This window comes from Gossypium hirsutum, chromosome A08 (genome assembly GCF_007990345.1).
Source record: "Gossypium hirsutum isolate 1008001.06 chromosome A08, Gossypium_hirsutum_v2.1, whole genome shotgun sequence".
Taxonomy (NCBI): Eukaryota; Viridiplantae; Streptophyta; class Magnoliopsida; order Malvales; family Malvaceae; genus Gossypium; species Gossypium hirsutum.
The window spans coordinates 830,156-856,987 of NC_053431.1; the positions used below are offsets into that span (position 1 = coordinate 830,156).

General features: G+C 28.4%; 4 protein-coding genes across 4 annotated transcripts; all 4 read left to right on the forward strand.

Annotated features, from left to right (window-relative positions):
• The first annotated feature begins 1,011 nt into the window (after window positions 1–1,011).
• On the forward strand, window positions 1,012–3,540 carry LOC107949384 (casparian strip membrane protein 1). Its single transcript, XM_016884073.2, has 3 exons — window positions 1,012–1,462; window positions 2,186–2,309; window positions 3,130–3,540. The coding sequence occupies exons 1-3, from the start codon at window positions 1,173–1,175 to the stop codon at window positions 3,343–3,345; spliced, it is 630 nt and encodes a 209-aa protein (XP_016739562.1). The 5' UTR covers window positions 1,012–1,172; the 3' UTR covers window positions 3,346–3,540.
• A 4,662-nt stretch (window positions 3,541–8,202) lies between these two features.
• Window positions 8,203–10,445, forward strand: LOC107949385 (casparian strip membrane protein 2). The gene is made up of 3 exons (XM_016884074.2): window positions 8,203–8,579; window positions 9,168–9,291; window positions 9,982–10,445. The coding sequence occupies exons 1-3, from the start codon at window positions 8,293–8,295 to the stop codon at window positions 10,195–10,197; spliced, it is 627 nt and encodes a 208-aa protein (XP_016739563.1). The 5' UTR covers window positions 8,203–8,292; the 3' UTR covers window positions 10,198–10,445.
• Window positions 10,446–14,767: 4,322 nt separating this feature from the next.
• LOC107949386 (casparian strip membrane protein 2) lies at window positions 14,768–17,575 on the forward strand. Its single transcript, XM_016884075.1, has 3 exons — window positions 14,768–15,119; window positions 15,218–15,341; window positions 17,167–17,575. The coding sequence occupies exons 1-3, from the start codon at window positions 14,830–14,832 to the stop codon at window positions 17,380–17,382; spliced, it is 630 nt and encodes a 209-aa protein (XP_016739564.1). The 5' UTR covers window positions 14,768–14,829; the 3' UTR covers window positions 17,383–17,575.
• A 5,155-nt stretch (window positions 17,576–22,730) lies between these two features.
• Window positions 22,731–26,683, forward strand: LOC107949043 (casparian strip membrane protein 2). The gene is made up of 3 exons (XM_016883752.2): window positions 22,731–23,095; window positions 23,776–23,899; window positions 26,089–26,683. The coding sequence occupies exons 1-3, from the start codon at window positions 22,803–22,805 to the stop codon at window positions 26,296–26,298; spliced, it is 627 nt and encodes a 208-aa protein (XP_016739241.1). The 5' UTR covers window positions 22,731–22,802; the 3' UTR covers window positions 26,299–26,683.
• Window positions 26,684–26,832: the final 149 nt, after the last annotated feature.

The window sequence follows — 26,832 nt, forward strand, 5'->3', positions numbered from 1 at the left end:
AAAAATGTTCATAAAAACGTTTAATATATCTGATTTATGACCATAATTTCGCACATGATTTATATTATTGGTAGAAAAAATTATGTTACCTAAATTGTAGAGTTGATAAAGTGTAATTTAATATACTAATACTATAGGAGGGTTTTTATCCAAACATGTAAGATTCTAGATACGTTTGATGTACAATATTTGGCATCATCTTACGTCGCCACGTGTATTTTTTGAAAATGATGTTAAATATTTGAATTTTATCCCTTTACTTTTTTATTTTTGAATTCATGCCCAACAATTAACTTTGTTAACTTTCTTTTTCTGTTAAAATTCATTTTCATTACTGTTATAATGGCGGTAAAACAATCGTAAAGCAATAAGAAAAGAAAAATAAGAACACACAGATTTAACGTGGAAATCCTTTCGAGAAAAAGCTACGGGCAGATGAGAAGAAATTAATTCACTAATGTTGAAAAACAGACGATACAAAAGGAGTTTCAACTACATCTATTTAAAGGTCGAAAAACTCTATTCTAATCATAGTCAAATAGTAGAAGTATAGTTCTATACGGACTCAACTTGTGCGATATGATCCGTACGGCCCTCACCCTCTCACCCCCATAGATCCCTTATTTTGTTATTGTATTTATTTCTTCAACAAGTGACGAGATTCGAGTCACACAATCTCTAACAATTACAGTGTTATTCTTTTTGGTTATTTTGGTTAATGTTTTTGAATCAGAGTCATTTTCATAAATATTAATTTTTTTTGGATTAGATGGTAAAATAGCCTAAAATTGCACATTCACTCCTAATAATTTATGACAAATTTCTGACTTGGTACCTGCAGTCAACAAGTACTCTCCATCTTCCACAAGCAGAGATGTACTTACAGCAAAAAAGAAAGGTCAATATTTTCCTAAAACATTGTTAGAAATGAAGTTGTTGAAAATGGAGCAGTTTAACATCAGCACTTCAACAACAACAACTCCAATCCACTACCTAAAATGGCAGAATCAAATATATATACATACACAGATACATATATCTAATCCATTTACCATCCATTTCATTTTCATCCCCTATATAAACCAACATTCCACTAACCATTTTTCTCATCAAAATCTTAAATTCCCATTTCTCTTTTCAACAAACAAACACACATATATTCTCTCTCTCTAATGGCGACAGCTGAGAAAAGCGGTGAAATAGCAATCAACATGTCGGAGACAAAAGCCAGTACTAAAGGAAAAGCTCCATTGTTAAACTCTTCCAAAGCTTTCGCCGTCGTCGAACCACCGAACCGAGGAGCCAAAAGAGGTATCGCCAGTGGTGATTTCTTTTTGAGACTATGTGCCCTTGGAGCCGCCCTCGGTGCCGCTATATCAATGGGGACCGCCGATCAACTTCTCCCTTTTACAACTCAGTTCCTCCAATTCGAAGCTCAATACGATGATTTTGATGCTTTCCGGTATGTTATCTTTTTCTATACTTTTATTTAATTTTTTGGAGAAATTAACATTTAATCCTTAAACTTGTTAATTGTTTACACTTTGGTCCTTTAAATTTTTGTTGGATCCACGTTAGTTTTGGAGCTTGGTAGATTTTTTTTCCTCAATTTATCTTTCAACTTTGAGATTGTGTATATCATCATTTGATTTTTTTTATATTTTTTATTTTAAATAAAAATTATAATTTTTTAGATGATGATAGGAAAAGACCTTGACTTCCTTAAAATAGAGAAATTATGTTTTAACTTCTCTAAAATTTTAAAAAATTATAAATTAATATATAATAAAATTATATTTTAATCCCTAAAGTAAAAAAAATTATGATTTAATCTTTCTAGAAATCGTAAACTTATAAATTTACAATGAATCCATTTCATTTTGGCTCTCATACAAAATTTGAATTTATTTTCAATCCTTACAAAATAATTTCCCGACTTCATCCCTAAATGTTTTACGTCAATATTTTAATCAAAATATGTTAACTATTTGAATAAAATATTGAATTTATTCTTTTTTTTAAAAGTTAATAAAAATTATAAAAATAAAAAAAATCAAATTATATCAAATTAAGATATAATAATAAATTCTTAAATTTAAACATAATAAAAGGATCAAAATCGTAATTTGATCAAATTCAAATAAATATGTGTTATCTAATATATATATTTATTTTAATTATGCAGGTATTTTGTGATCTCACTTGCCATGGTTACTGGTTATCTTCTCCTTTCATTGCCATTTTCCATAGTCTGCATCATTCGTCCACTTGCAACAGCTCCAAGGCTCTTCCTTGTCATCTTTGATAGTGTAAGTTAAACTCAGATAAGTTGAATCGAATTTTTTAATAATTTATCTAATTGAATTTAACGAGTCAATAAATTAATGATTTATTTGGTTCGCCTATTGGTTTGTTTCTGAAAACTTTGCATATATATTTAATTTTTCATACATTTTTAGGTTTAATTTCATTAAATGTCCCGAAACTATCGTCTGTATTTTAAATTGGTTGTAAATTTCAAAAGTTCTAATTATGTCTTCAAAGTTTTAGTATTGTAATGATTAGGTCATTCTGTAAATTTAGTTGCGAATTTAGACATTAAATGTGGATTTAAATATGAGGTTGGTTTATATTTAGAATATGTGGATTAAATTTATATATACTTATAGTTTCTTTTATTTTTTTGATATGTCAAATCAAATCACGTTTTTACAATTTGATTCATTTGTTTTAAATATATTCCATATAAAGTTCGAGTTAGTATTTAATGCTCAAGCTAATAACTTAATTGAGATTCGATACTTTTAAAAGCTTAATTAGAATGTTTTGGAATAAATTTGAATATTTTAGTCATAGTTTAAAGATATCTGGTGTAATTATCTGTTGTATTTAAAATTTCCTTGTTGTAAGAGGGGCCAAAGTTGACCCCTTCGCGTTAAGCTCTTCAAAATTTTTGAAAATTTCAATTAGACACTCCCAACTTAATGCCACGTTACGCCATTGGTTTTCGACGAAGATCGAAACATGAATACAGGGATTTAACGGTCATACCAAAATCTCAATAATATTTAATTACCGAGTATAATTTATTCATCATTATGATCGTTATTTTATGATTTTGAATTACAGATAATGGGGGGTGTAACCATAGCAGCAGGTTCAGCTGCTGCAGCAATTGTATATTTGGCTCATACAGGGAACCCAAACACCAATTGGCTTCCTATTTGTCAACAATATGGTGATTATTGCCAAAGTGCAAGTGGAGCAGTGATAGGTTCTTTAATAGCTGGTGCAGTCCTCTTCTTTATAGTTATACTTTCAGCTTTTGCTCTGAAAAGAAGCTGAAAATCCACTTCCCATGGAAGTTAAGTTTCCATTGATTTATGAATAGTGTGTGTTGTGGGGAAAAAAAAAAAGCATTTGAATGATTTCCTTTTCTTTTTTTGGTGTTTCTTTTTAAATGTTGAATGTAATACACTTTCATTGTATGTAAGTCCCTTTACTCTCTAAAAATTTGAATTTTATCCCTTTACTTTTTTATTTTTGAATTCATGCCCAACAATTAACTTTGTTAACTTTCTTTTTCTGTTAAAATTCATTTTCATTACTGTTATAATGGCGGTAAAACAATCGTAAAGCAATAAGAAAAGAAAAATAAGAACACACAGATTTAACGTGGAAATCCTTTCGAGAAAAAGCTACGGGCAGATGAGAAGAAATTAATTCACTAATGTTGAAAAACAGACGATACAAAAGGAGTTTCAACTACATCTATTTAAAGGTCGAAAAACTCTATTCTAATCATAGTCAAATAGTAGAAGTATAGTTCTATACGGACTCAACTTGTGCGATATGATCCGTACGGCCCTCACCCTCTCACCCCCATAGATCCCTTATTTTGTTATTGTATTTATTTCTTCAACAAGTGACGAGATTCGAGTCACACAATCTCTAACAATTACAGTGTTATTCTTTTTGTTACATAGTTAACAAGAGAGTGTATTTGTTATTTCAAAATGTCACACCGGTGAATTTAACAAAAGAATTTTAATGGTGTTAACAATTAGACCTAAATTTTAAATTCTAAAAAGTAGAAGGACCAAATTCTTAAAAATAAAAGTAAAGAAAATAAATTCCAAATTTCTAAAAAGTATATATACCTAGAGTATATTTTAACCATTATACAATGTAAATTTGTCATTCAATGTTATAAATCAATGTTTCAGCAAATTTTCACTATAAAAAGTTGTGCTCTAAACCAAAATTTGTGTACTTATTAAAGAAATGCAAAATCATTATTAACTCGATGAAAGAGTTTAATTGATATAATTTAAAATTTTGAAGGTTTAATTAAATTTTTTTGTCAAAGTTTAAGGGTTATATACCCCTTTAGCTAAAGATAAATAAATTTTAAATTTTAAATCAGACAAATTCAATTATTAATCTTAATTAATTTAGTCCAAATTTCACTAAAAAATCAATTTAATCCAAATTCGAAAATTCTGTTTTAATCCCAAAAATTGAAAGAAATTCAATCTAAACCTCCAATTTAATAATACCAAGGCCCAATAAGCTCGAAATTAAAATGCTCATCAGAGAAAATTAACACCGACAATATGAGAGAAAATTTTATTTAACAAATTTATAAAAAAAATATATAAAAGTCAAATGTGGCTTAGGTTGAAATGGTAAATATGAGATAGTGAAAACCATGATTTTTGGGTTTAAATCTTATAATCTTGATCATGTGTATGTATTTTGCTAAATTTATCAAAATATAAAAAGATATTAATACACTAAAAATAATATTTGTTACTTTATAAAAGGAGTGTGCTTTTGGTAATTTCATAATTGAGTTATGACTCGGTTAATAGATGATACCAACTCAATCAAACTCTTAATAATTATATAGTATATATATTTATGTAATAAATATATTTATAAAAAAAATTGATATATAAACAAATAAAGCTTTCGTTGAAATGTGGTAAAATAAAGATATTTAAAACCATTGTGTTTTGAATTCAAAACCATAACCTGAATTTTGTTTTTTATATAAATGATGTAAAAAGATAAAAATGCACACGAAACAATATAATTTTTTACAAACACTTAATAAATAATGTAAAACACGTTTTTTTAACATGTTTTTTCCAACCCTAATTTTGTGGGTATAATTTTATTTTTCTAACACTAACATTTAATGGTCAAAAGATGAAGGAAGAAGGGATTAATTTCAACCCCATATAAAAATAAAGCCTTTTGCCCTAAGTTTGCCTATAAAAACTACTGCTTTGCTTGTTTTATGCCAACTCAATAAGTTCATTTCAGGAAAAAAAAAAAAAAAACACCCACTACCCTTTGGCTCTTTTTATTTGATTATGACCTTCAAGCTTTGTTTTATGGCTTCAGATCTCCACAAATATCCTCCTTCTACCCTTCTCTTCATCTCCTTCATTCAATACTTCAATCTTTCCCCCATGGCAGATATATATATATATCTGTATAGAGAAATATGAGCTTCTTGTTGAAGAGATTGTGAAGATCATTAACATCATCATTAGCATCATCCCATAGCATATTGCACTGTTCCATGCATTTTTAACAAGCATGACATGCAGCCATGCATATGTTTTGGCATCCATGTGTGTATAATGTATGTGCCTGGCTCCCTGTATGCCATCCGCAGAACCTATCGAACAACGATGGCATCTGTGAATGGCGTATGAGGAGTCAAGCGTATATTTCTGCACATATATATGATCTCCATCAATATACTTCTTTTGCAGGCTTTACTTTTTTCATCTTCTTGCTTTCCAGTTAAACTAAAGGGCTTCAAGGTACTTCATTTTCCTCATCCTCATCTTCTTCTTTAATCTTAATATCTGTTATTAGGGTTTTTTTTCTTCTTTGTTATTATTGTTATTTAATACTCAAGTCTTGTCTGATGGATTTTTCATGTGATCTCTGATAACTTTATCTTATCACTGTGTTTTCAAATAAATAATCTCAGTTCTTTAATCATTCATTTAAATTAAGCTCTTATATACAAACATCAAAAGCAAAAGGGATAATGGAAGTTCTTCAACTTCCACTGCAGTTTGAATGAAATTTACAGTAATATGATATTACAGAATTCTAGTAATTTGTATGTTCTATCTGTAACTTTTTTGTTTAAAAAATGTGAATTATGGAAATAAGAAATGAATTTGATTTGAGTATATCAATCTTCCGATTAATGCAGGTCGATAATCATAATAGAACGATTGCAAAGCAATAAGAAAAAGGAAAAAAAATAAAACAGAATGGGGAAATTATTTCGAGAAAAAATCACGGACAGAGGAGAAATTCACTAATGTTGAAAATTGAATGATATAAGAGAAGTTTCTACTATATCTATTTAAAAGTCGAAAAACCCTATTATAATCAATATCAAATAGAAGAATTGTAGTTCTATACGTATTTTACTTGTGCGGCATGGTCCGTACCATTTTTGCCACTGTATTTATTTCTTCAATAAGAGATAGGATTCGGGTTATACAAACTCTAACAACCTGCATTGTAGATTTACCATAATCTAATTTTTATTTAAGTATTTAATTGAGTTGATGTTACCCATCAATCGAGTCCCAACCAAGGTAGTCAGTACCACAGCAGAGGACGTACAGTTTTTTCTATTGGAATTGGTACATATAGATACTAGTCTATTTCAGTGTATCATTTTAGATTTATCGACATTTTAAAAAAATATTTAATACATGTATATAAAAATATTGCCAAATATCAAATAAATGATATTGAATAAAGTTTAAATATAAAATATTCATCAAGTATATAAAATACTCATTAATAAAATCCATAAATAAAAAATCATCATTCAATAAATTCAAAATTAAGAAGAAAAAATTACACCGAAGTGTGAGGGGATTTTTTTTGATAAAAGAAACTGAAGGATGAGTACGGATTTTTATTATATTTTAAATACGAAAGTATGTTTCACGAAAAAAAGAGAGAGTTAAACTTTACTTTTCTTTGTAATTTTTTTTATTGGTCATTACATTCCAATTAAATCTTTAGTATAATAGTAAATAGTTAAAAGTTTTATATTTTTTAATATTATTCATGCATCGGTTGATGCACCATGTTCTAGTCGGTGCGATTGGTAAAAATCAACATTTTTACCGGTGCAAAAAAAAGTGTTGCTTGTTCCGCTTTAGCACTAGAATAGTGCGCACCAGATGATACGGTCAAAACTAGTGCAAAATCGATCACTATAGTCCAATCTCAATTGTAAAATTACCAAAAACCCTTTCCATTTACAAAATTATAAACGTTATAATAAGGGTGTTTTTGTTTTACATTGTTATATAAAATATAAAGAAATAAGCATCTTCAACTTTTCATCTTTACCATTTCAATAAAAGCCTCATTTATTTTTTATATAATTTTTTTTATAAATATGTTCCTTAAACAATTTTTTTATTTACAATGTGTGTCATAATTTAGTGTATATATATATAAAAGATGTAAAGAAATAAAAATACCCTCAAAATATTATGAATTACTTTATAAAATAATAATATTTTAATTATTATCTGATTGTGTTAATGCCCAATTAACTCGTGGTACTAAATGAAATGTTTAATATAAAGTGTATATATATATATAATCAACTCTGCAATGAGAGTTTTAAACCTACATGTACATTTTTAATTTAAAAATTCTAATCCAATCGTCATATCGTTAATGGTTTCTATTAAAATTTGTTAACTTAACATTTATATTTTTTATTAGCCATATGAGGTCAACTTAATCAGTATGTCAATAAATTGACAAATTTTGATAAGAAATATTTATGATTTTAATGATTGGACTGCGATTTTTAAATCAAAACAATTAGAGGACTTAATTTCTAATTTTTTAAGTACAATGACTAAACCTCAAAATTTATCAAAATACAAGGACTAACAACATATTTAAACCCAAAAAAAAAAAACTACTCCATCTTCTACCCTCCTAGAAAAATTCTGCATGATTTGTTGGAAATGATGCAAGTAGCAAAAACAACTCCAATCAAATTGATACCGTACCAAATACAATATCAAATATATCTCTAACTATACCTTGTCAACTCTATATTTTATATTATTTATTTAACCTTACATTTTTATTTTTATTTAATTTCGTCCCTCTATATAAACACGACATTCATCTTTAATCCCATTCATCTTTCAACAAAACATATTTTTCTTTTTTACATTGTTCTTTGATTTCCTTTACAATCTCTCTTTAATGGCGACAGGCAAAAATGGTGAAACAGCAATCAACATGCCAGAGACAAAAGCCAGTGTTAAAGGAACAGCCCCATTGTTAAACTCCTCGAAAGCTGTCTCCACGGTCGAACACCCGAACCGAGGAGTGAAAAAAGGGTTTGCCATCGGTGACTTCGTTTTGAGACTATGCGCCCTTGGAGCCGCCCTCGGCGCCACCGTAGCAATGGGGAATGCTGATCAAGTTCTTCCTTTTTTCACTCAGTTCCTCCAATTCGAAGCTCAGTACGATGATTTCGATACTTTTCGGTATGTTTTTCAAGGCATAACTGATAAATTAAGTCTTTTAACGTTTACATTTTTTTTATCAATTTGACCGTTATTTTTTTTAAAGATAAATTTGACCTTAACCTTTTGAAAAATAATTGAATTTATGTTTTTTAATGAAAATACCGACTAAATTGTGAAAATTTTGAACATAGCAATTTAAGTGTACTTTATGCTAATATTTTTTGAATTTTTATGAATTTTTTATAATTATTTTTAAATTTGATTTAATTTTATAAATTTTAAATTATTTATTGATGTAACATATAAAATAAATAATATTATGTTAGCATGAAGTGCACGTAGAATGCTATGCGAGTTACCACGCCAATTTCATTAAAAAAATTAATACTTTAGTTAGTATTTCCATTAAAGAAAGTTTGACACTTTTTGAAAAATTAATAACTAAATTTAACTAAAAAATAAAAATAAAGGTCAAATTGACCAAATATTATTAACGTTAAAGATTAAATTTAACATTATACCTTTATTTATTAATTTAATTTTATATTTAACCTTAATCTGATATATATATATATGTGTGTATATATATTGATTTTAATTATACAGGTTTTTCGTGATGGCAATGGGCATGGTTTCTGGTTATCTTTTCATTTCATTGCCTTTCTCCATAATTTGCATCATTCGTCCATTTGCAACAAAGCCAAGGCTCTTCCTTGTCATCTTTGATTCCGTAAATTCAACTCACACTATATATATTTATGAACTTTAATTTCGATCAGTTTGGCTGCTAATTTGGATATCATATGAGTATATTTAAAATACATATATCAAATTATAAACACATATACTTGCTGCATGGATTTAATGTGAATTCATTTCTATAACATGTCGAATCTGATCATGTGTTTGTAGTTTGATTCATGCAGAGACGAGTATAAAGGGTAGGTAGGGGCTTTGGCCTTTAATGGAAACTGGTCTTTTAGTCCCTTATAAATGATAAAATTAAAAATTTTTTGGTAAAATTTCATACTAGCTCTCTCAAAAAATGAAAAGATTTCTATTTTATCCCTTCAAAAATGATGAAACCATAGGTTGATATAGGTAAAATTATACTTTAATCTCTCAAAATTTTCCTAAGTACTCAATTCCTATCCTTAAAAATTTCTGAATTCACCTCTAGATCCCATTCTTTTAACTATGTTACTGATTAGATTTGTATTTAATGCTTAAACTAATAGCTTGACTGATAAAATAACTTGAAAACATTTTAAAATTAATCCCATTTCGAAACATGAATAAGTAGATTTAACCCCGCACAGGAATCAAAATAATATTAAATTAGTGGGTATAATGTATTTGGTTGTTATGAAGGTTATTTTATGGGTTTGAAGGATAATTATTAGTTGTTGGATTGTTGCAGATGATGGCAGCTTTAACCATAGCCGCAGGTTCAGCATCTGCATCGATGGTGTATTTGGCTCATAACGGGAACGATGACGTGAATTGGCTTCCTTTTTGTCAACAATTTGGTGATTTTTGCCAAAGTGCAAGTGGAGCAGTGATAGGTTCTCTATTAGCTGCTGCACTACTCTTGGTTATAATTATCCTTTCAGCTTTTGCTCTTAAAAGAAACTAAGAAAATCTCACCCCAAAATTTAAAAAAGAAAAAGAAAAAGAAAAAGAAAAAGCTTTTGTTGTTGTTGTTTTCATTATTGGAGGTTAGTTTGATTTATGAAGATTGTGTGCTGTGGAACAAAGCATTTGAATGATTTCATTTGCTTTTTGGTGTGGAATTTTAATGTCAAATGTTATACACTTTAACAATATGTAAAATCATTTTATACATGTAAATGTTTGATTCATTAGTGTTACAACTTCCAATGGTTAAATATATATATTATTTTCGATTCAATCTTAGCTTGATTGACATGAGTATTATTGTCGGTACAGGAGGACGTGGGTTTGAGTGAGCTGAAACGCATTATCCTCCTATTTAAGAATTGAGAGGAGCTATGAATATATCAAAAAGAGCATATATGATTAGAACCTATAATGAAAATTAATATATATATATATATTATTACAAAGCCTAAAACTACCATAACTTTTTTTCAATTCTTAAATAGAAAAGATAAATGCACGTCTTCTTGCACAAGGAACAATGCCAATGTCAATCGAAGTAAGGGATATAATATATTTGTATAAAGGGATAATATCATAAATGGTACTTGAACTTTGATTGAATATTCAATATGATACTTCTTTTTTTAAAATGTCTATTGTGGTACATAAAGTAGAGTTCTTTCATGGTTGACCTTATATTGGGATGCTTAGGAAGTAGTTGATAACCGCATTTCGCGCTCTAAAATTGATCAATTAAGGTTAGATTATTTAAGTGAAAGCACGACGGTTTTCATCATAGTTAAAAGTAAAATTAAATATTTAGGTGCAAGTATTTCAAAGATAGAATCTTAATAAGAAATCGAGTTTTAATCAGTAAATCAAATCATAACTTTTGCATTTAAACCTAGCACACACATGATCTTTTGACCTATTGATGCTTTAGTGAGTTGGTTAGGCTTAATAAATTAGAGTCCAATCTCCTCGTTGATGAGGATTGCCTAGTTGGCTAGTGAATGAAAGCCCTTTGCCGCTCACTTTTCCTTCGCCGGATTCAGTCGTTTTCCAGTTTAAAGGAGTTTTTTAGAATAATAAACCCCCATTAATTGGCAACAACTCAAGTTTTATCAAGTCCATGGTTACTCCTTTTTTTCAAGCCCAATGGTGCTCGATTAGCTTAGGTTCACAAGGACTCATGTTTGTATACACCTGACTCGAGATTAGTATCATTTTATGTGGATTCACAAGTTTCACCAGGAGAGAGAGATGACCATTATTTTCAAATCCAACGCACTAGCTCGTGAAGATCCGGTGGCTAACACTCAATGATAAGACTTGTGTCCAAGACATTCATTTTTCTTTCTAGCTTTTCCTTCGGAGAAACAGGTTGAAATTAAACTTTTTTTTCTCGGTATGGTCTAATCTTCAGTCAAACATTCATACAACTTTTTTGATATGCATTCCTTTCATTTTTATTTCCATATTATTCTTCTTATTTATTCATTCGTATGATCTAAACCTAAGAGAACAAAAAAAGAGAGGGTAAACTATATTAGTTGTGACCTAATTATATATATATTTTTTGACCACTCAACTACGAAAAATTACAAAATGACTATTCAATTATTTAATTTTATCTTTTTTGGTCCTTATTTAACTAACATGAACACAAAAATATTAAAAAATCCAAGAGAATTGAGTGATTAAAAAAATAAAATCAAATAATTGAGTTACCATTTTATAACTTGAATAATAAAAATAAAAATAAAAACTACTCCATCTTCCACAAAACTAATAAGAACTTTCATTTGCTTAAATTTTTTTGCATGAATTTGTTGAAAATGGTGCAAAAGTTAACATCAACGTGGCAAGTAGCAACAACTCCAAAAATGATAGCACCAAATAAACATGCCAGAGACAAAAGCCAGTGTCAAAGGAACAGTCCCATTGTGACGGGGTATAGTAAATTTTTTAAAAATTTTAGAAATTTAATGAGATTTTTTATTAAAAAAAAGGATCTAATTAAATTTTTATGAGATTAATGAGAAATTTTAAAAAACTTAAAAGGTATAATGATAAATTTTAAAAATTTGAGGGAGCCTAATTGAAATTGTCTAAAAAATTCAAGAAAAAATGAAAATTTCCAAAAATTTTAGCGGGGGTTAATTAATTTTTTTTTTAAAATTCCAAGGGAAAAATCAGATTTTCCCAAATTTTTTTTGCCCCTGGGGGGCGCACCCCCTAGTCCCCCATCAGGATCCGTCATTGTTGTTAAACTCCTCTAAAGCTGTCACCGTTGCCGTCGAACACCCGAACCGAGGAGAGAAAAAAGGGTTTGCCGTCGGCAACTTCATTTTGAGACTATGCACCCTTGGAGCCGCCCTCGGCGCCACCGTAGCAATGGGGAATGCCGATCAACTTCTTCCTTTTTTCCACTCAGTTCCTCCAATTCGAAGTTCAGGATGATGATTTCAATATTTTCCTGTATGTTTTTATATTTAAGCATAATCCAAATTAAATAAACATTTGATTATCTTATATATATATAGATTATATTTATACAGGTTTTTCGTGATGGCACTGGGCATAGTTTCTTCTTATCTTTTCCTTTTATTGCCATTCTCTAAATATGTATCATTCGTTCACTTGCAACAAAGCTAAGGCTCTTCTTTGTCATCTTTGATTCCGTAAATTCAACTCACACTATATATATTTATGATTTTTTTATAGTTAATTTCATTACCAATTACATCAGTTTTGTCAACTTAATTTCAAGTTGGATATCAGATGAGTATACTTAAAACAAATGGACGTAAAAGTATCGTGAAAGTTTTTGTACGGTAAGTTAAGTAACATTTTGTCCTCTGTATTTAAAAGAGAAGTAAATTAGTCATTATACATTAGCCAAAAAATAATCCGATTTTCTTGTTAAAAATTTTATCAATTTATACCGTTAAAAGTTAGTCTTTGTATGTCAAAATGAGGTACACGTGGTGCGCCATGTGTAACTATTTGGTTATTCTATCAGTCACGCCCATTTTTAACAGTAGAAATTGATGAATTTTTTAATAGAAATGACAAGTTTACTTTTTAATCCAATGTACAGGGATTGACTTACTCATTTTTTTTTTGAGTAAAGGAGATAAAATATATTCTGACTCGTAGTACAAAAACATCCATGATTCTTCTATCAACACACAAATCAAATTGTAAAAAAATATATATATACTGCAACGAGTAGACATGGATATTTGCTGGATGGACTTAAATACATTGATGGTTTAATTATACACTTTCTTTAACCCAATTAGATATATTCTTGGGTTGGGCTACTCACCCAAACTTAGAGGCTTGTTAAAAATTTGAGTGAGTTTGAGTAAAAATATTAAGCCCAAAAATTGAGCTTAGGCAAAAAAATTAGGCTCATTTAAAATATGAATCGGGTTTAAGATTAAACATTCAAGGCTCAACTCGTTTTTTTTATGTAATTTGTAAGACAAAAACTAAATCTATAGTAATATATAATATTATATATAATGTTAACATGAAAAGAAAAATAGATAACCTCTTTATAAAATTTTAACAAATGAAAAATATATAATTATTAAATATGAAATTAAAATAAGATGGGTGAGCTTAAAATGTGTTTAGGTTAGTAATTTATAAATATGGGTAAGCTTAAATAAAATTTTAAGTTCATATTATGAGTTGGGTTTCAACAAGTATAAATTGAGTTAATATTATGCTTAAACTCAATCCAACTTGAATCCAATCCAAAAACACCTCTAAACCCAATTATCTGGTAATAATACATTCGATTCTAAAATAATCATACAACTTGGACTATATTGTCAAAATAAATTGATAGAACCAACATACCATTCATGTCCGTTACGGATTATGGAGACTAATCTTTTAAGGTTCGTGATTGTTTATCTTATCAATATTGTCTCTAAAATTCAAATTCAAATACTTGAATTAAGAGTGGAATGTTAACAAAAAGAGTTATAACCATATATTTTGCCTTGTTGTGATGTTTGTTAATTCATTTGTATGATCTCAGCTCACATAGAAAAAAAAAAACTACTCCATCTTCCATAAACTGAGATCTCTGAGTATAAAACCAACATTTTCCTTAAAATTTTGGAAATGGTGCAAGCTAACATCAGCATGCCAACAACTCCAATATCTACATACTAAAGTACTGAGAGTACCATATATATATATGTTAAAATATGTTGTTAGTCCTTATATTTTAATAAAAATTGAGATTTAATTCTTATATTAAAAAATTTAAAAATTAAATTTTCTATTTTTTTGATTTAAAATTTGAGTTTGATCATTAAAATTGTAAGTATTTTCTATCAAATTTTATCAATTTGAGATTTTGATTAAACTATCTTCTTGTAATATGGCATATGACTGATAGAAAACAGATTTTTAAATCGAAAAAGGAAAGGATTAAAGGACTGAATCTCAAAACCTATAAAAGTACAAGGACTAAAACAAATTTTAACCATATATATTTCATCCCTATATAAAGACAACATTCTACTAGTGATTTCCACATCAAAATCCTATACTCCTTTCATCTTTCAATAGCCATCTTTTTCATTGTTCTTTTTATTTCCTTAAAACCAAATCTCTAATGGAGACCAATAAAACTATGAGGGAGACAACAATCAACCTGCCGGAGACGAAGGCCGAGGCTAAAGAAAAAGCCCCATTATTAAACTCTTCGAAAGCTATCGCCATCCTCGAACCACCGAATCGAGGAACAAAAAAAGGAATCGCCATCGGCGACTTCGTTTTGAGACTGTGCACCATCGGAGCCACCCTCGGTGCCACCGTAACAATGGGGAATGCTGGTGCTGTTGCTCCTTTTACCACTCGGTTCTTACGGTTTGAAGCTCAGTTCAATGATATTCCAACTTTCGTGTATGTCTTGTTCTTCTTCTTTCATATGATAAATCTTCGGAATTCAAATAATTAAACATTGATTATATATATGTATATGTATTGGCTTAATTTTACAGGTTTTTCATGGTGGCAAATGGCATAGTTACTGGCTATCTTTTCCTTTCATTGCCATTCTCTACAATTTGCATCGTTCGTCCACTTGCAAAAGCTCCGAGGATCCTCCTTATCATCTTTGATACTGTAAATTCAACTCACTATCTCTGAATAGAGTTCTTCATCGGCAGGGTGGTCTGTCCGACCTTGGTCTGTTTTGGGTTAGGGTTGGACAAAATTTCTTTTGTCCATTCTTATTTAATTATAAGAATATATAAATATTAGTAAAAAAATATATATTTTATTATTTTTAAATAGTAATATGATTTTTTAGGCGAGTTGAACTTGAACCCGAGTTTGATTTTTTTTAAAAAATTAAAGTTTTTGCCGGCCCAACATTCATGAACATCTAATATCTTAATTCATTTTATTTGACACAATGACAAATTTAGCCCTTAACATTTGTATCTTCTGTCAATTTGGCTTTTATTTATTTTAGCTAAATTCAATTCTTAACCTTTTAAAAAGGGTCAAATTGTTATTTTTAATGAAAATATTGACTAAAATATTAATTTTTTTAGCGTTGTAGCCTACAATCCACATGTACTTCATGCTAGTTTTTTTTTTAAAATTTTATGAACTTTTTATTTTTATTTTTTATATTTTTAAATTATTTGTTGACTCGGCATGTCAATATGAAGTACACATGAATTATCACACAGGTTGTCACATCAATATTGTTAAAAAATTATGTTTTAGTTAGTATTTCTGTTGAAGAAATGATTTGACTACTGTTTTTAAAAAGTTAATGGTTAAATTTAGCTAAAAAAAAAAGAACCAAATTGACAAAAGATGTAAACGTTGAGGGCTAAATTTATCATTATGCCTTATTTAAATATTTGTTATTAATATTCTTATTCAATCATTAATCCCTTTCCACCCTTAAATAGGACGAAAATACATGTTTTAACGTTCTTGAACTCAAGTCTTCCTTGTTGTTGTAATAGCAATTATGCCAATTGAGCTAAAGCTCAATAAGCTAAACTATTAAAAGAAGTCCTCCGACTACTTTACTTTTATTAATTAAGCTCTTATACAGTTTGATTTGTATTTAAATTAGCCCTTATTTCAAAATAAAATATTGATTTGTCTTAGGAGTGCTATTTAGGTATAAACTAAAAGTTAGGGGCTCATTCTCATACAAATTAAAAATTAAAGGCTTATCTTAGTAACAATTAAAGTTTATGGGTTCTTTAAGTGTGTAAACCGTAAATCGACTGAAAATTAATATTTCAGTGATTTAATTTTTTACACATGTTTGATAATCTAAAATAAGAAGAATCTAAAAGAATTTTTCTATAAAAAAATTATAGAAAATTATAAGTAGACAAGAGTTACTTATCACTTAACGGAGAATATTTTCAATTAATTTAATTTATTTTAGAAATAGGTGAAATGTTTAAAAAATAAAGATAAAATATAGAATTTTTTTTATAATTTAAATTTTATATTTATCAAATAATTTAATTATATTTCATAATTAATTTTAAGTAATATATCAAATATATTTTTAACTTAAATTCAATACTTATTTTTCCCGCACTTAATTTTTCAGTATATCAAATTGACACTTGTAATGCTAAATTAAGTAGAACGACTAATTCCTAATTTAAATATAATAAAGAGATCAAAATTACAATTTAACTGAATTTTGATTAACCTAAGATTGTCAAGTAGTTTTGATTTTTCAACTTTATGTCAACATATGAACACGAGGGTTTAATCTTCACACCCGAATTTTAATAACATTTAATTATTCGATATAATATGGTCAATATTAAAGAGTAAAATTACACTTTAATTTCTTCATAATTTATTTTTAATTCCCTAAAATAATTTCTTAACTTCATCGTTACGATATAATATACATATTATGATCGTTATTTTATGATTTCGAACTTCATTATTGCAGGCAATGACAGGCTTAACTCTAGCTTCAGCTTCAGCTGTTGCATCAATTGTGTATCTGGCTCATAATGGGAACCCAAACACCAATTGGCTTCCTTTTTGTCAACAATTTGGTGATTTTTGTTCAAGTACAAGTGGAGCAATGGTGGGTTCTCTGCTAGCTGGCACACTCTTCATGACTATAATTATACTTTCAGCTTTTGCTCTTAAAAGAAATTGAGAAATAAAAAATAAAAAAATTCCTTGTTTTATTATTGAAGTGTGAAAAAAAAAAGAAAAAGGAAAGCATTTGAATGATTTCATTTGCTTTTGGTATGTGATTTTATGTTCTAAATTTTTAATTTAAAATGTTGTGTTACTTTCATTGTATGTAAATCTTTGTATACATATAAATGTGTTATTCAATGTTCCAACTTCCCATGGTTGATTGTATATTAATGTTTCAATGGATTGATTGAATTTGAGTTAATTGTAATACAAATCCTTAAATTACGACTCTTTATTAAGGACGAAGTCAGAAAATTCTTTTAGAGGGTTGAAATGAAATTTTAATTTTTAATAGTCTATATCTTTATAATTTTTAAAAGATTAAATTAAATTTTTATAATTTTAGGGGGGGCCAAAGTGCACTTTTACCTTTACTACTTTAAAATTTTAAAATTTTCTAAAGGGTCAAAACAACAATTTTCCATTTTTGGGGGGGATCGGGCCCCTGCCAGCCCCTCCAGATTTGCCTCTGGACGTTATAATTATATCGTTAAACTATCGGTGTTATATAAATCAGGTTATTTTATTATTTAAATTATTAATTCAATTGTTAATTGACACATTAATTCTTGTGTAAATAATTTTAAAATAAAAAAAAAACTTAAAGAAAAATAGAATGTTGTTACATTACTTTTAAAAAGAAAAACTAAGAATAAAGTTAAACTGAAAAGGGAAAGAATGAATAATAAAAATTTTGTAATAGCTTCGAAAACGTTAAAATTAATGTTTTTTAAACATTCCTTTATTTTTTTCTTAAAATTTTCATTTTAAATTATATCACATAAAATCTAACGCGTTATTTATCAATTATATTAATGATTTTAGTAACAAAAGGATCTAATTGATATAATCTCGATAGTTTAAGGATGTAATCAGAATAATTTAAATTTTAGAAATCAATTTAGAATGAAGGTTATAGTTTAGAGATGTTTAGTGGAATTAAACCATTGAATTTTTATTATTGAAGTACATTTTATTTTAGAGTCTCTACGGATTTATTTTAGACAATTTGGACCATATTGTATATCTAATAAATATTCTATAGTTAAATAGCTAGGGTTTGAACAAATAAGGAAATCTAGTTTGTTGGCATGGTTCAAAAGCAGACATGTGGAAGAACAGTTGGTAGCCACGTGTGCATATAATGTATAAAAAGGAATAATTTGATTTCATTCCATTAATTTGATTTTAAAATCCTTTTTAAACTTACCAATTTAGTCCAATCCAAGCATTGATTCATTCATCTTGCAATGTTAAAATTTCCAGAGTTATGACAGAAAAATATATATAAAAAAAGTTAAAAAATCGTAATAAAATTAAAATACTATTTATATCTGACCTTAAGGAATCAAATAATGCTATTTTAATTACAAATAATGCTATTTAAAAATCTTAATAAAATTATGAAATCAAATAAAACATTATTTTAGGGAAAAATTATTTTATGGACCCTTCCAATACATCATCTATGGTCCATTTCCAATTGTTTAATGACATTTCAGTAATTTTTTTCATGTCATTGACATATAATTTTGGTAATTTTTTTATCCTGAACTCGAATCCTGAACCCCAAACCTAAACCTTGAACCATGATTCGAGGTTTAGAATTTAGGGTTCAATATTCAAGATTCGAGATTTAGGATTTGGGATAAAAAACTACTAAAATTATGCGTCAATGACATAGAAAAAATTATTGAAATGTCATTAAATAAATTAGAAAAGGGCCATGAATGATGTGACGGGAAGAGTCCATAAAATAAGTTCTCGATTTTAAGGAATGGATTGCTTTAAAGAAAAGGCGGCTAGACTAAAATTCAATATAAAAATTAAATCCACAACTTTCATAAAATTTAGGGATTAATAGCAAAACAACATTTTCTATTCCCATATTGCAACTTTTCTATGTATGTTGGAGTTGTTGCCATGGTGATGTTAACTTGCACTATTTTCTAGCTTACACATGCGAATATATATATATAGCTCAAAGATCTCAGTTTATGGAACATGGAGCAGGTGTGTTCTTGGTCCTATGTAGGCTGAGATAATACAAATGAATAAATCATTAGCATGACATGGCAAAATATATGTTTATAACTCTCTTTCTACACTTGATTCGTCTCTATCACTTATATGAATATATTGTTGTATATTTGAGGACTGATAGAGACTAATCAAGTGTAGAAAGAGAGTTATAAACATATATTTTGTCATGTTATGCTTGTATTATCTCAGCCCACATAGGACCAAGAACACAACTGCTCCATCTTCCATAAACTGAGATCTTTGAGCAATATATATATATCTTTGCATGTGTATGCTAGACAAGTAGTGCAAGTTAAGGCGACAACTCCTAAATACATAGAAAAGTTGAAGTATGGGAATAGAAAATGTTAAGTTATGTTATTAGTCCTTGAAATTTACAAAAGTTGTGGATTTAGTCTTTGTATTTTTTGATTTGGTTAATTTTAGTCTCTATACTTTATATATATATAAGTTTTTAGTCTTGTACTATACATACAATTGTAGATTTGGTCTACATTCTTAAATTGGAATATTCTCAGTCCTTGTATTTTTTGAATTTTGAAATTTCAGTCTTGACGTAATTGATAACTTGATTTTAATGAGTAATATCATGTGCAAATAACAAGTTAACATGATATTGAACATATGATTCGATTAAAATTTGAAAAAAAATGGGGGATTTCTAATTTTTTTTTAAATTGAACTGATGGTCAAGTTGGTTAGGACATCATTCTCATTGATTCGATTAAAATTTATCTCAATCGCTTCAACAAGTTTGTATCGGTTCACTGTCTAATCAGTTCAAAGCCATTTCTTAGATCGATACCTCGATCAATTCTCGATCCAACCAGTTCAAACATCCTTGGAGATTTCTATAAAAAATTACATTAAAATTTAAAATCAGATTGAATTGGATAACTAAATTGCTTGGACTGAGAATTTATGGTCTAATATATCGGTCCAACACATTATATGAAATCATCCCTTCACATAGTTTGTAAATGTCCGGGTAAATGAGCACCTAAGTTCGAGATCTATTGTGTGTAATTATATATGTGGATCTCCAAATCCTACAATGTTTTGTTGTCATATGTGACTTTTATTTCAATTAGACAGTTTTAGTTTGTTCTGGATTCTTAGTTTATTTGTGTTGTATTAGTTTGATTTTACGCTTTGTGGTTACTTGGACATATACTCATATTTGTACTTTGATTTTACCCACGACATTAAAAATTTAATAGTTATTGTTTCGCGAGGACTAAAATTTGAAAGTTTGGAAAATAAAAAGACTAAAAATAAGTAATTAAAGTATAAGGATTAAATTCATAAATTTTGTAAAATACAGGGACTAATAGAAGAATTTAACCAATAGAAAAAAAAAAGAATGGGATGGAAATCCCCTCCCCCAGTTAATGCCCCAATCCTTACCTCTTTAAAATAGTAGCCCCACGTCCCTTATTATTATTATTTTTATTTTTTAATATTAAAAGGAAATTTCTTTTAAATATTAAATGACACTTTGGTTGAATGTTATAAAATATAAATGTTAAAAATTACAAAAGTTTGAGTTCGAATTTAGGGATAAATTTTAAAATTATACATGAATTTTAGTTTAATGTATAATTGTATACATGAACTTTGATTTTGTGTAATTTTATACATAAAATTTTGATTTGAACAAATTTTTCGTAAATTATTAATACAATTATTGATATAACATCATTTTATGTTTATATATTGTATATGTTGTAATTATATTTATCTGATATAAAAATAGATTGATGAATTTATTTCTTCAAAAGCGTATAATTAAATTAAAATTAAAGTTTCAACTATATGTTAAAACCATAATTAGAGTTTCACGTGTATAATTGTACCAAATTAAAATTTATGTACATAATTAGGTATTAAATTAAAGCTCATTTATAATTTTGAGATTTATCCCCGAATCTTATGAGGTGTGTATATTTTACTATTTTTTATATAAAATACATCTAATGACAAAAATACCCTCAAAACAATACCGTTTACTTTTTAAAATAAAAGTATTTTTATCATTAACTAAATAAATTGATGTTCGATTGAGTGGTGACACAAAACTCAATAATAAATTTAATATTAGTATAATAATGGGAAACAGATTACAAAAACAAATTTAATATAATTTTTATTAGTACATTAAAACAATATCACTAAATAAAAAAGATCTCACATAAGTTCGATTCCATAAGAATATTTTAGTTTTCTTTGGTAAGCAATATCATAAAATAAGACAGCCTAACTGCAACCCAATTTTTTAATCTTACTAAAGATTTAATAAGGGTAAATTCTATAAAAGGACACTCAACTATTAGTAAATTTATTTTTTGATCACTCAATTTCAAAAAATATAAAATAGTTATTAAACTATTCGAATGTTTTCATTTAAGTCATCGAGTCATTAAAATTGCCGTTATATGGCCTTCTCCGTTCCCACCACTAGCACCAATCAAAAGTTATTCTTCCCTTTCTTTTTTAACATTTTAGTTTTTCTTTCATAAAATAGCTTTAAACGCTATGAATCTGCGAACAAAAATTCGAATAGCTTTCTTTTTTGATCTCTGATATTGGCATCAGACAACTCAAGGTTGTTTAAATTGGATCAGGTTAGCCGATTGGATCGAGAATCGGTCGGGGTACCGGTTCGGAGAAGGACATTAAAATAGTTGACTCGGGAACCAATACGAATTGTTTGAATTAGGCAAAAAACTAGTTGACCCAAGAATCGGTATCAACCAAGCAAAAAACTGGCTGACTCAAGAAATGATACGAACCGGTTGAACCGAGCAATAAACTATTAAACTGAGCGGTTGAACTGGTTGGATTGAATTTTTTAATAATTTTTTATTTTTATGAATTTTTTAATGAATTATTTAATCAAGTTGAATGGAACGGTTGAATCGATGGCCTGACCTTTTCGACCATTGGTTTGGTTTTGAAAACAATGAATCAATTTGAATTTAAGATATGTTCTTCTACTTGTAAATAGGTATTGTTTTATTGTATCAATGATTGAATCATCACTAGGAGCTCGTCGACCAGGCTCTAAAAAAAATTTGATAGTCTAGTGATTTAAATGAAAACTTTCAAATAATCGGTGACTATTTTATAACTTTTTGAAATTAAATAACTAAAATATAATCTTATTGATAGTTCAATAACCTTCAATATAATTTACCCATTTAATAGTCATCTTCATCCCTATATAAAGGCAAACACTCCACCAGTGATATCCACATAAAAAATCTTACACACTCCATTGAGTCATCTTTTTCTCATTGTTCTTTCTATTTCCTTAAAACAAAATCTCTAATGGAGACGGAAAAAAGTGTAAAAGAGACAGCCATCAACATGCCGGAGATAAAGTCCGATGATAAAGCAAAAGCCCCATTATTAAACTCTTCGAAAGCTATCTCCGTCACCGTCGAACAACCGAACCGAGGATCGAAAAAAGGAATCGCCAGCGGCGAGTTCGTTTTGAGACTGTTCGCCATGGGAGCCGCCCTCGGTGCCGCTGTAACAATGGGGAATAATCAACAAATCCTCCCTTTCTTCACTCAGTTCTTTGAGTTCTTAGCTCAGTACAATGATATTACAACTTTCGTGTATGTCTTTTCTTTTTGGGTAAATTCCATTAGTAGTCACCTAATTATGTTTTTTTTTTCTTTTATCACCAACTATGAAAAGTTATAAAATGACCATCAATTATTTAATTTTGTCTTTTTTAGTCACCCAACTATCTTAGATTTTTGGGTGTTTTCATTTTTACATTAGTTAACTGGTAGCCGAAAAAGATAAAATTGAATAGTTGAGTGATCATTTTGTAACTTTTCATAGTTGGGTGACCAAACACGAAATCTATAGTTAGGTGACCTCTACTATAGTGTACTCTTTCTTTTAATTTTCTTTTGGGTAAACTATACGAATATTCACCCAACTATTAGTATTTTTTTTTGTTATCTAACTATAAAAAGTTACAAAATGATCACTCAACTATTCAATTCTGTCTTTTTTGGTCACCTGACTATATAGAAATTTTTTGTGTTTCCATTTTCATGTTAGTCGGTTGGTGACAAAAAAGAAAAAATTGAATAGTTAGGTAATCATTTTGTAATTTTTTATAATTTGATAACCAAAAAAGAAATTTACTAATAGTTGAATGACCTCTATTATAATTTACCCTTTCTTTTATTTATTTATTTATTTTCATATAATAAGTCTTTGGTATTCAAATAATTTAGCATCGATTATCTAATGTATAATATATACTGACATAAATTTACAGGTATTTCGTGACTGCAAATGCCGCAGTTGCTGGTTATCTTTTCCTTTCGTTGCCATTCTCTGTGATCTGCATTAATCGTCCACTTGCAACGACGCCGAGGCTCGTCCTTGTTATCTTTGATACTGTAAAATCAACTCACTATTTATCTCCATATCCCTTGCTTTATTATTATTATTATTATTATTATTATTTATAACTATGGTTGTTTGAATCGGGTTGGAATCATATTGGCTAGTCGGGTCGATTGAATCGAGAATTGATCAGTGTACTAGTCTGAAGAAAGGCATCGGACTAGTTGACTCGCGAACTAATTGAACATGGCTTAAAATACTAGTTGAACCATTTTTAATTTTTTTTTATTTTATGAATTATAATGATTTATTTATCAAACTGTACAAATAGGTCAGATCATCATGCCATTGACCTGACTGATTTGGTTCTATAACCTTGCCTGAAACCCCTAACTACTGGTGTAATTGAATCGAGCCTGAATATTGGTAACCTCGAGCTTGATCGAACACCTTTTTTTAGGCTTGAGCTCAACTCGAGTTATAATTAAGCTACTCAAGCTTGAGCTCGATTTAAGCTCATGTATATTTGAACTCGAGCTTGGCTTGATAATTAAACTTGAGGTTAATAATATATTAAGGGAAATAACATAATTTAATAATATGAAATATTTAAAATGTGTATTAAAAATGAAAAACTTGATAAAGTTCTGAGTTATTTGAGCCGAGTATTTACGAAGCTCGAATTTGGTTTGATCAATAGCTTGAGCTCAGCTCAATAAGTACTGAATCGAGTTGAATTTTTCTTTCGAGTCAAACTTGAGTAGCGTCTCATTTACAGTCTGTCAACTTTTAAACAAGAGAATAATATATGTTTAAGTGTACTCGAACCTATGTCCTCTTAATTATTGCAATAGCAACTATACCAATGGAATTAAGTTTGAATCTATGTTTTTTTTTCTTTAATATTTGAGATTAACATCCCTCTTCAATGCATATAATGACAAAAAGTTTAAATTATTAAAAGAACCCTTCAACTAGTTTACTTGTATTCATTAAGCTCTTATTATTTTATTTGTATTTAAATTAGCCCTTATTTCAAATAAAATATTGATTTATATTAAGAGTGTTATTTAGGTATAAACTAAAAGTTAGGGGCTCATTCACATAAAAATTAAAAATCAGAGGCTTATTTGAGTATCAATTAAAGTTTATGGGTTATTCGAGTATACAAGAGTATAAAGGCTTATTTAAATAAAGTAACAAAGTTTAAGGGCTTATGTAGTATATTAGCCATGAAAAACTTAGAAATGAACGTAATTGAAATTTGAAGGTCAAATTTCAATTTTGGCCCCTTTACTATGATCATATTTGGGATTTAGTTCCTATACGTTAATTTGGCTTATTTTGATTCCTCATTTTTATAATTTCATTAGTTAGTGCAAATAATTAGTATGATTAACTATTCTAGTTAAAATAATAGAGTGGATTTTTAGAAAAAAAAAAGGAAAGCACCTCTTCTAACTCAGTATGCTGACATGATTTTTTTTTATGTGCATTTGAAGGGAAGTTTTTAAGGAAAATTCCAAGTCAAAGTATTAATAATGTTAATTATTTGGACTAAATAATGACAATATAAAAGTACATGAATTAAATTATATCAAATTAAGTACAAAGATTAAATTTAAATTTGAGTAAAGGGACCAAAATCAGAATTTAACCGAAATTTGATTACTGTTGAGTAGCTTGGGACTTTTCAAATAGGAACAAAACAACTTTTAGTTCTTGAACTTAGCAATTTTTCCCAACTTAGTCTTAGAACTTCTTTTTTTCCAACTTAGTCTAAGTTCACAGATTAATCTAGACAAAAAAAAGGTTAAAGGACCAAGTTTAAGGACTAAATGTTGCTTTATCCCTTAAACACTAGCTATAAGGTAAGTATTACAATGTTATTTTATGGTTTGGAACATTAATTAGCTCTTAGATTGTTGTAGGAAATGGTGCAATTAAGTTTTTTAATACAATGCCTCCTACCCATAGTCCCATTATCTTGAAATAGAGAAAATGTGCTTAAGCACGTGTAAACTTACACCCTCCTTCTTGTTGCTATAACAATAATATTAATTAAATTAAGACTCAATCAACAACTTTTCTTTTAAATATACATGATTGATATCGAAATATGAATACGGAGATTTAATATTTACACTCGAGTTTTAATAACTTTTAGTTTACCTAATATAATGTCCTTATTATGATCGTTATTTTATAATTTCAAAGGGTATTTAGTTGTAGACTATTGCAGGTGATGATGGGTATAACTATAACCGCAGCTTCAGCTTCAGCATCGATGGTGTATTTGGCTCATAACGGGAACCAAAACACGATGTGGCTTCCTTTTTGTCAACAATTTGGTAATTTCTGTCAGACTGCAAGTGGAGCAGTGGTGGGTTCTCTCATAGCCGGCACATTCCTTATGTTTATAATTATCCTTTCAGCTTTTGCTCTGAAATGAAATTGTCAAGACTTGGTTGGAGCAATAGTTAGAGCTTTTGTCTGATTCTCAAGTGGCACGAGTTCAAACTTTGTCATCTCCCTCTTTTGATATTATATAATAAAAAGAAAGAAATAAAAAATTAAAATTAAAAAAATATCTCTTGTTTTATTATTATTATTATTGAAGTTGAAAAACAAAGGGAGATGAATTTGCAATTTCAATTGATTTCTTAGAGGGGTGTTGGGGGAAAGCATTTTGATGATTTCATTTGCTTTCTATGTTCAAAATAAAATGTTGTATTACGTAAATATTTGTATAAATATAAATGTGTAATTCAATGTTACAACATTCCATGGTTGATTGTACATAAATGTTTTAATAAATTTTTATTATTTAGAGGAGCAATAACGAAACTCTGAATATACATTGTAAAATAGATATAGAGGATAAAAAACATACAATGTGCAATTTGATACATGAACTTTGATTTGATGCAATTACATGCACAAAATTTTGATTATGATTGAAATGTGTATATAAAACTTTAATTTT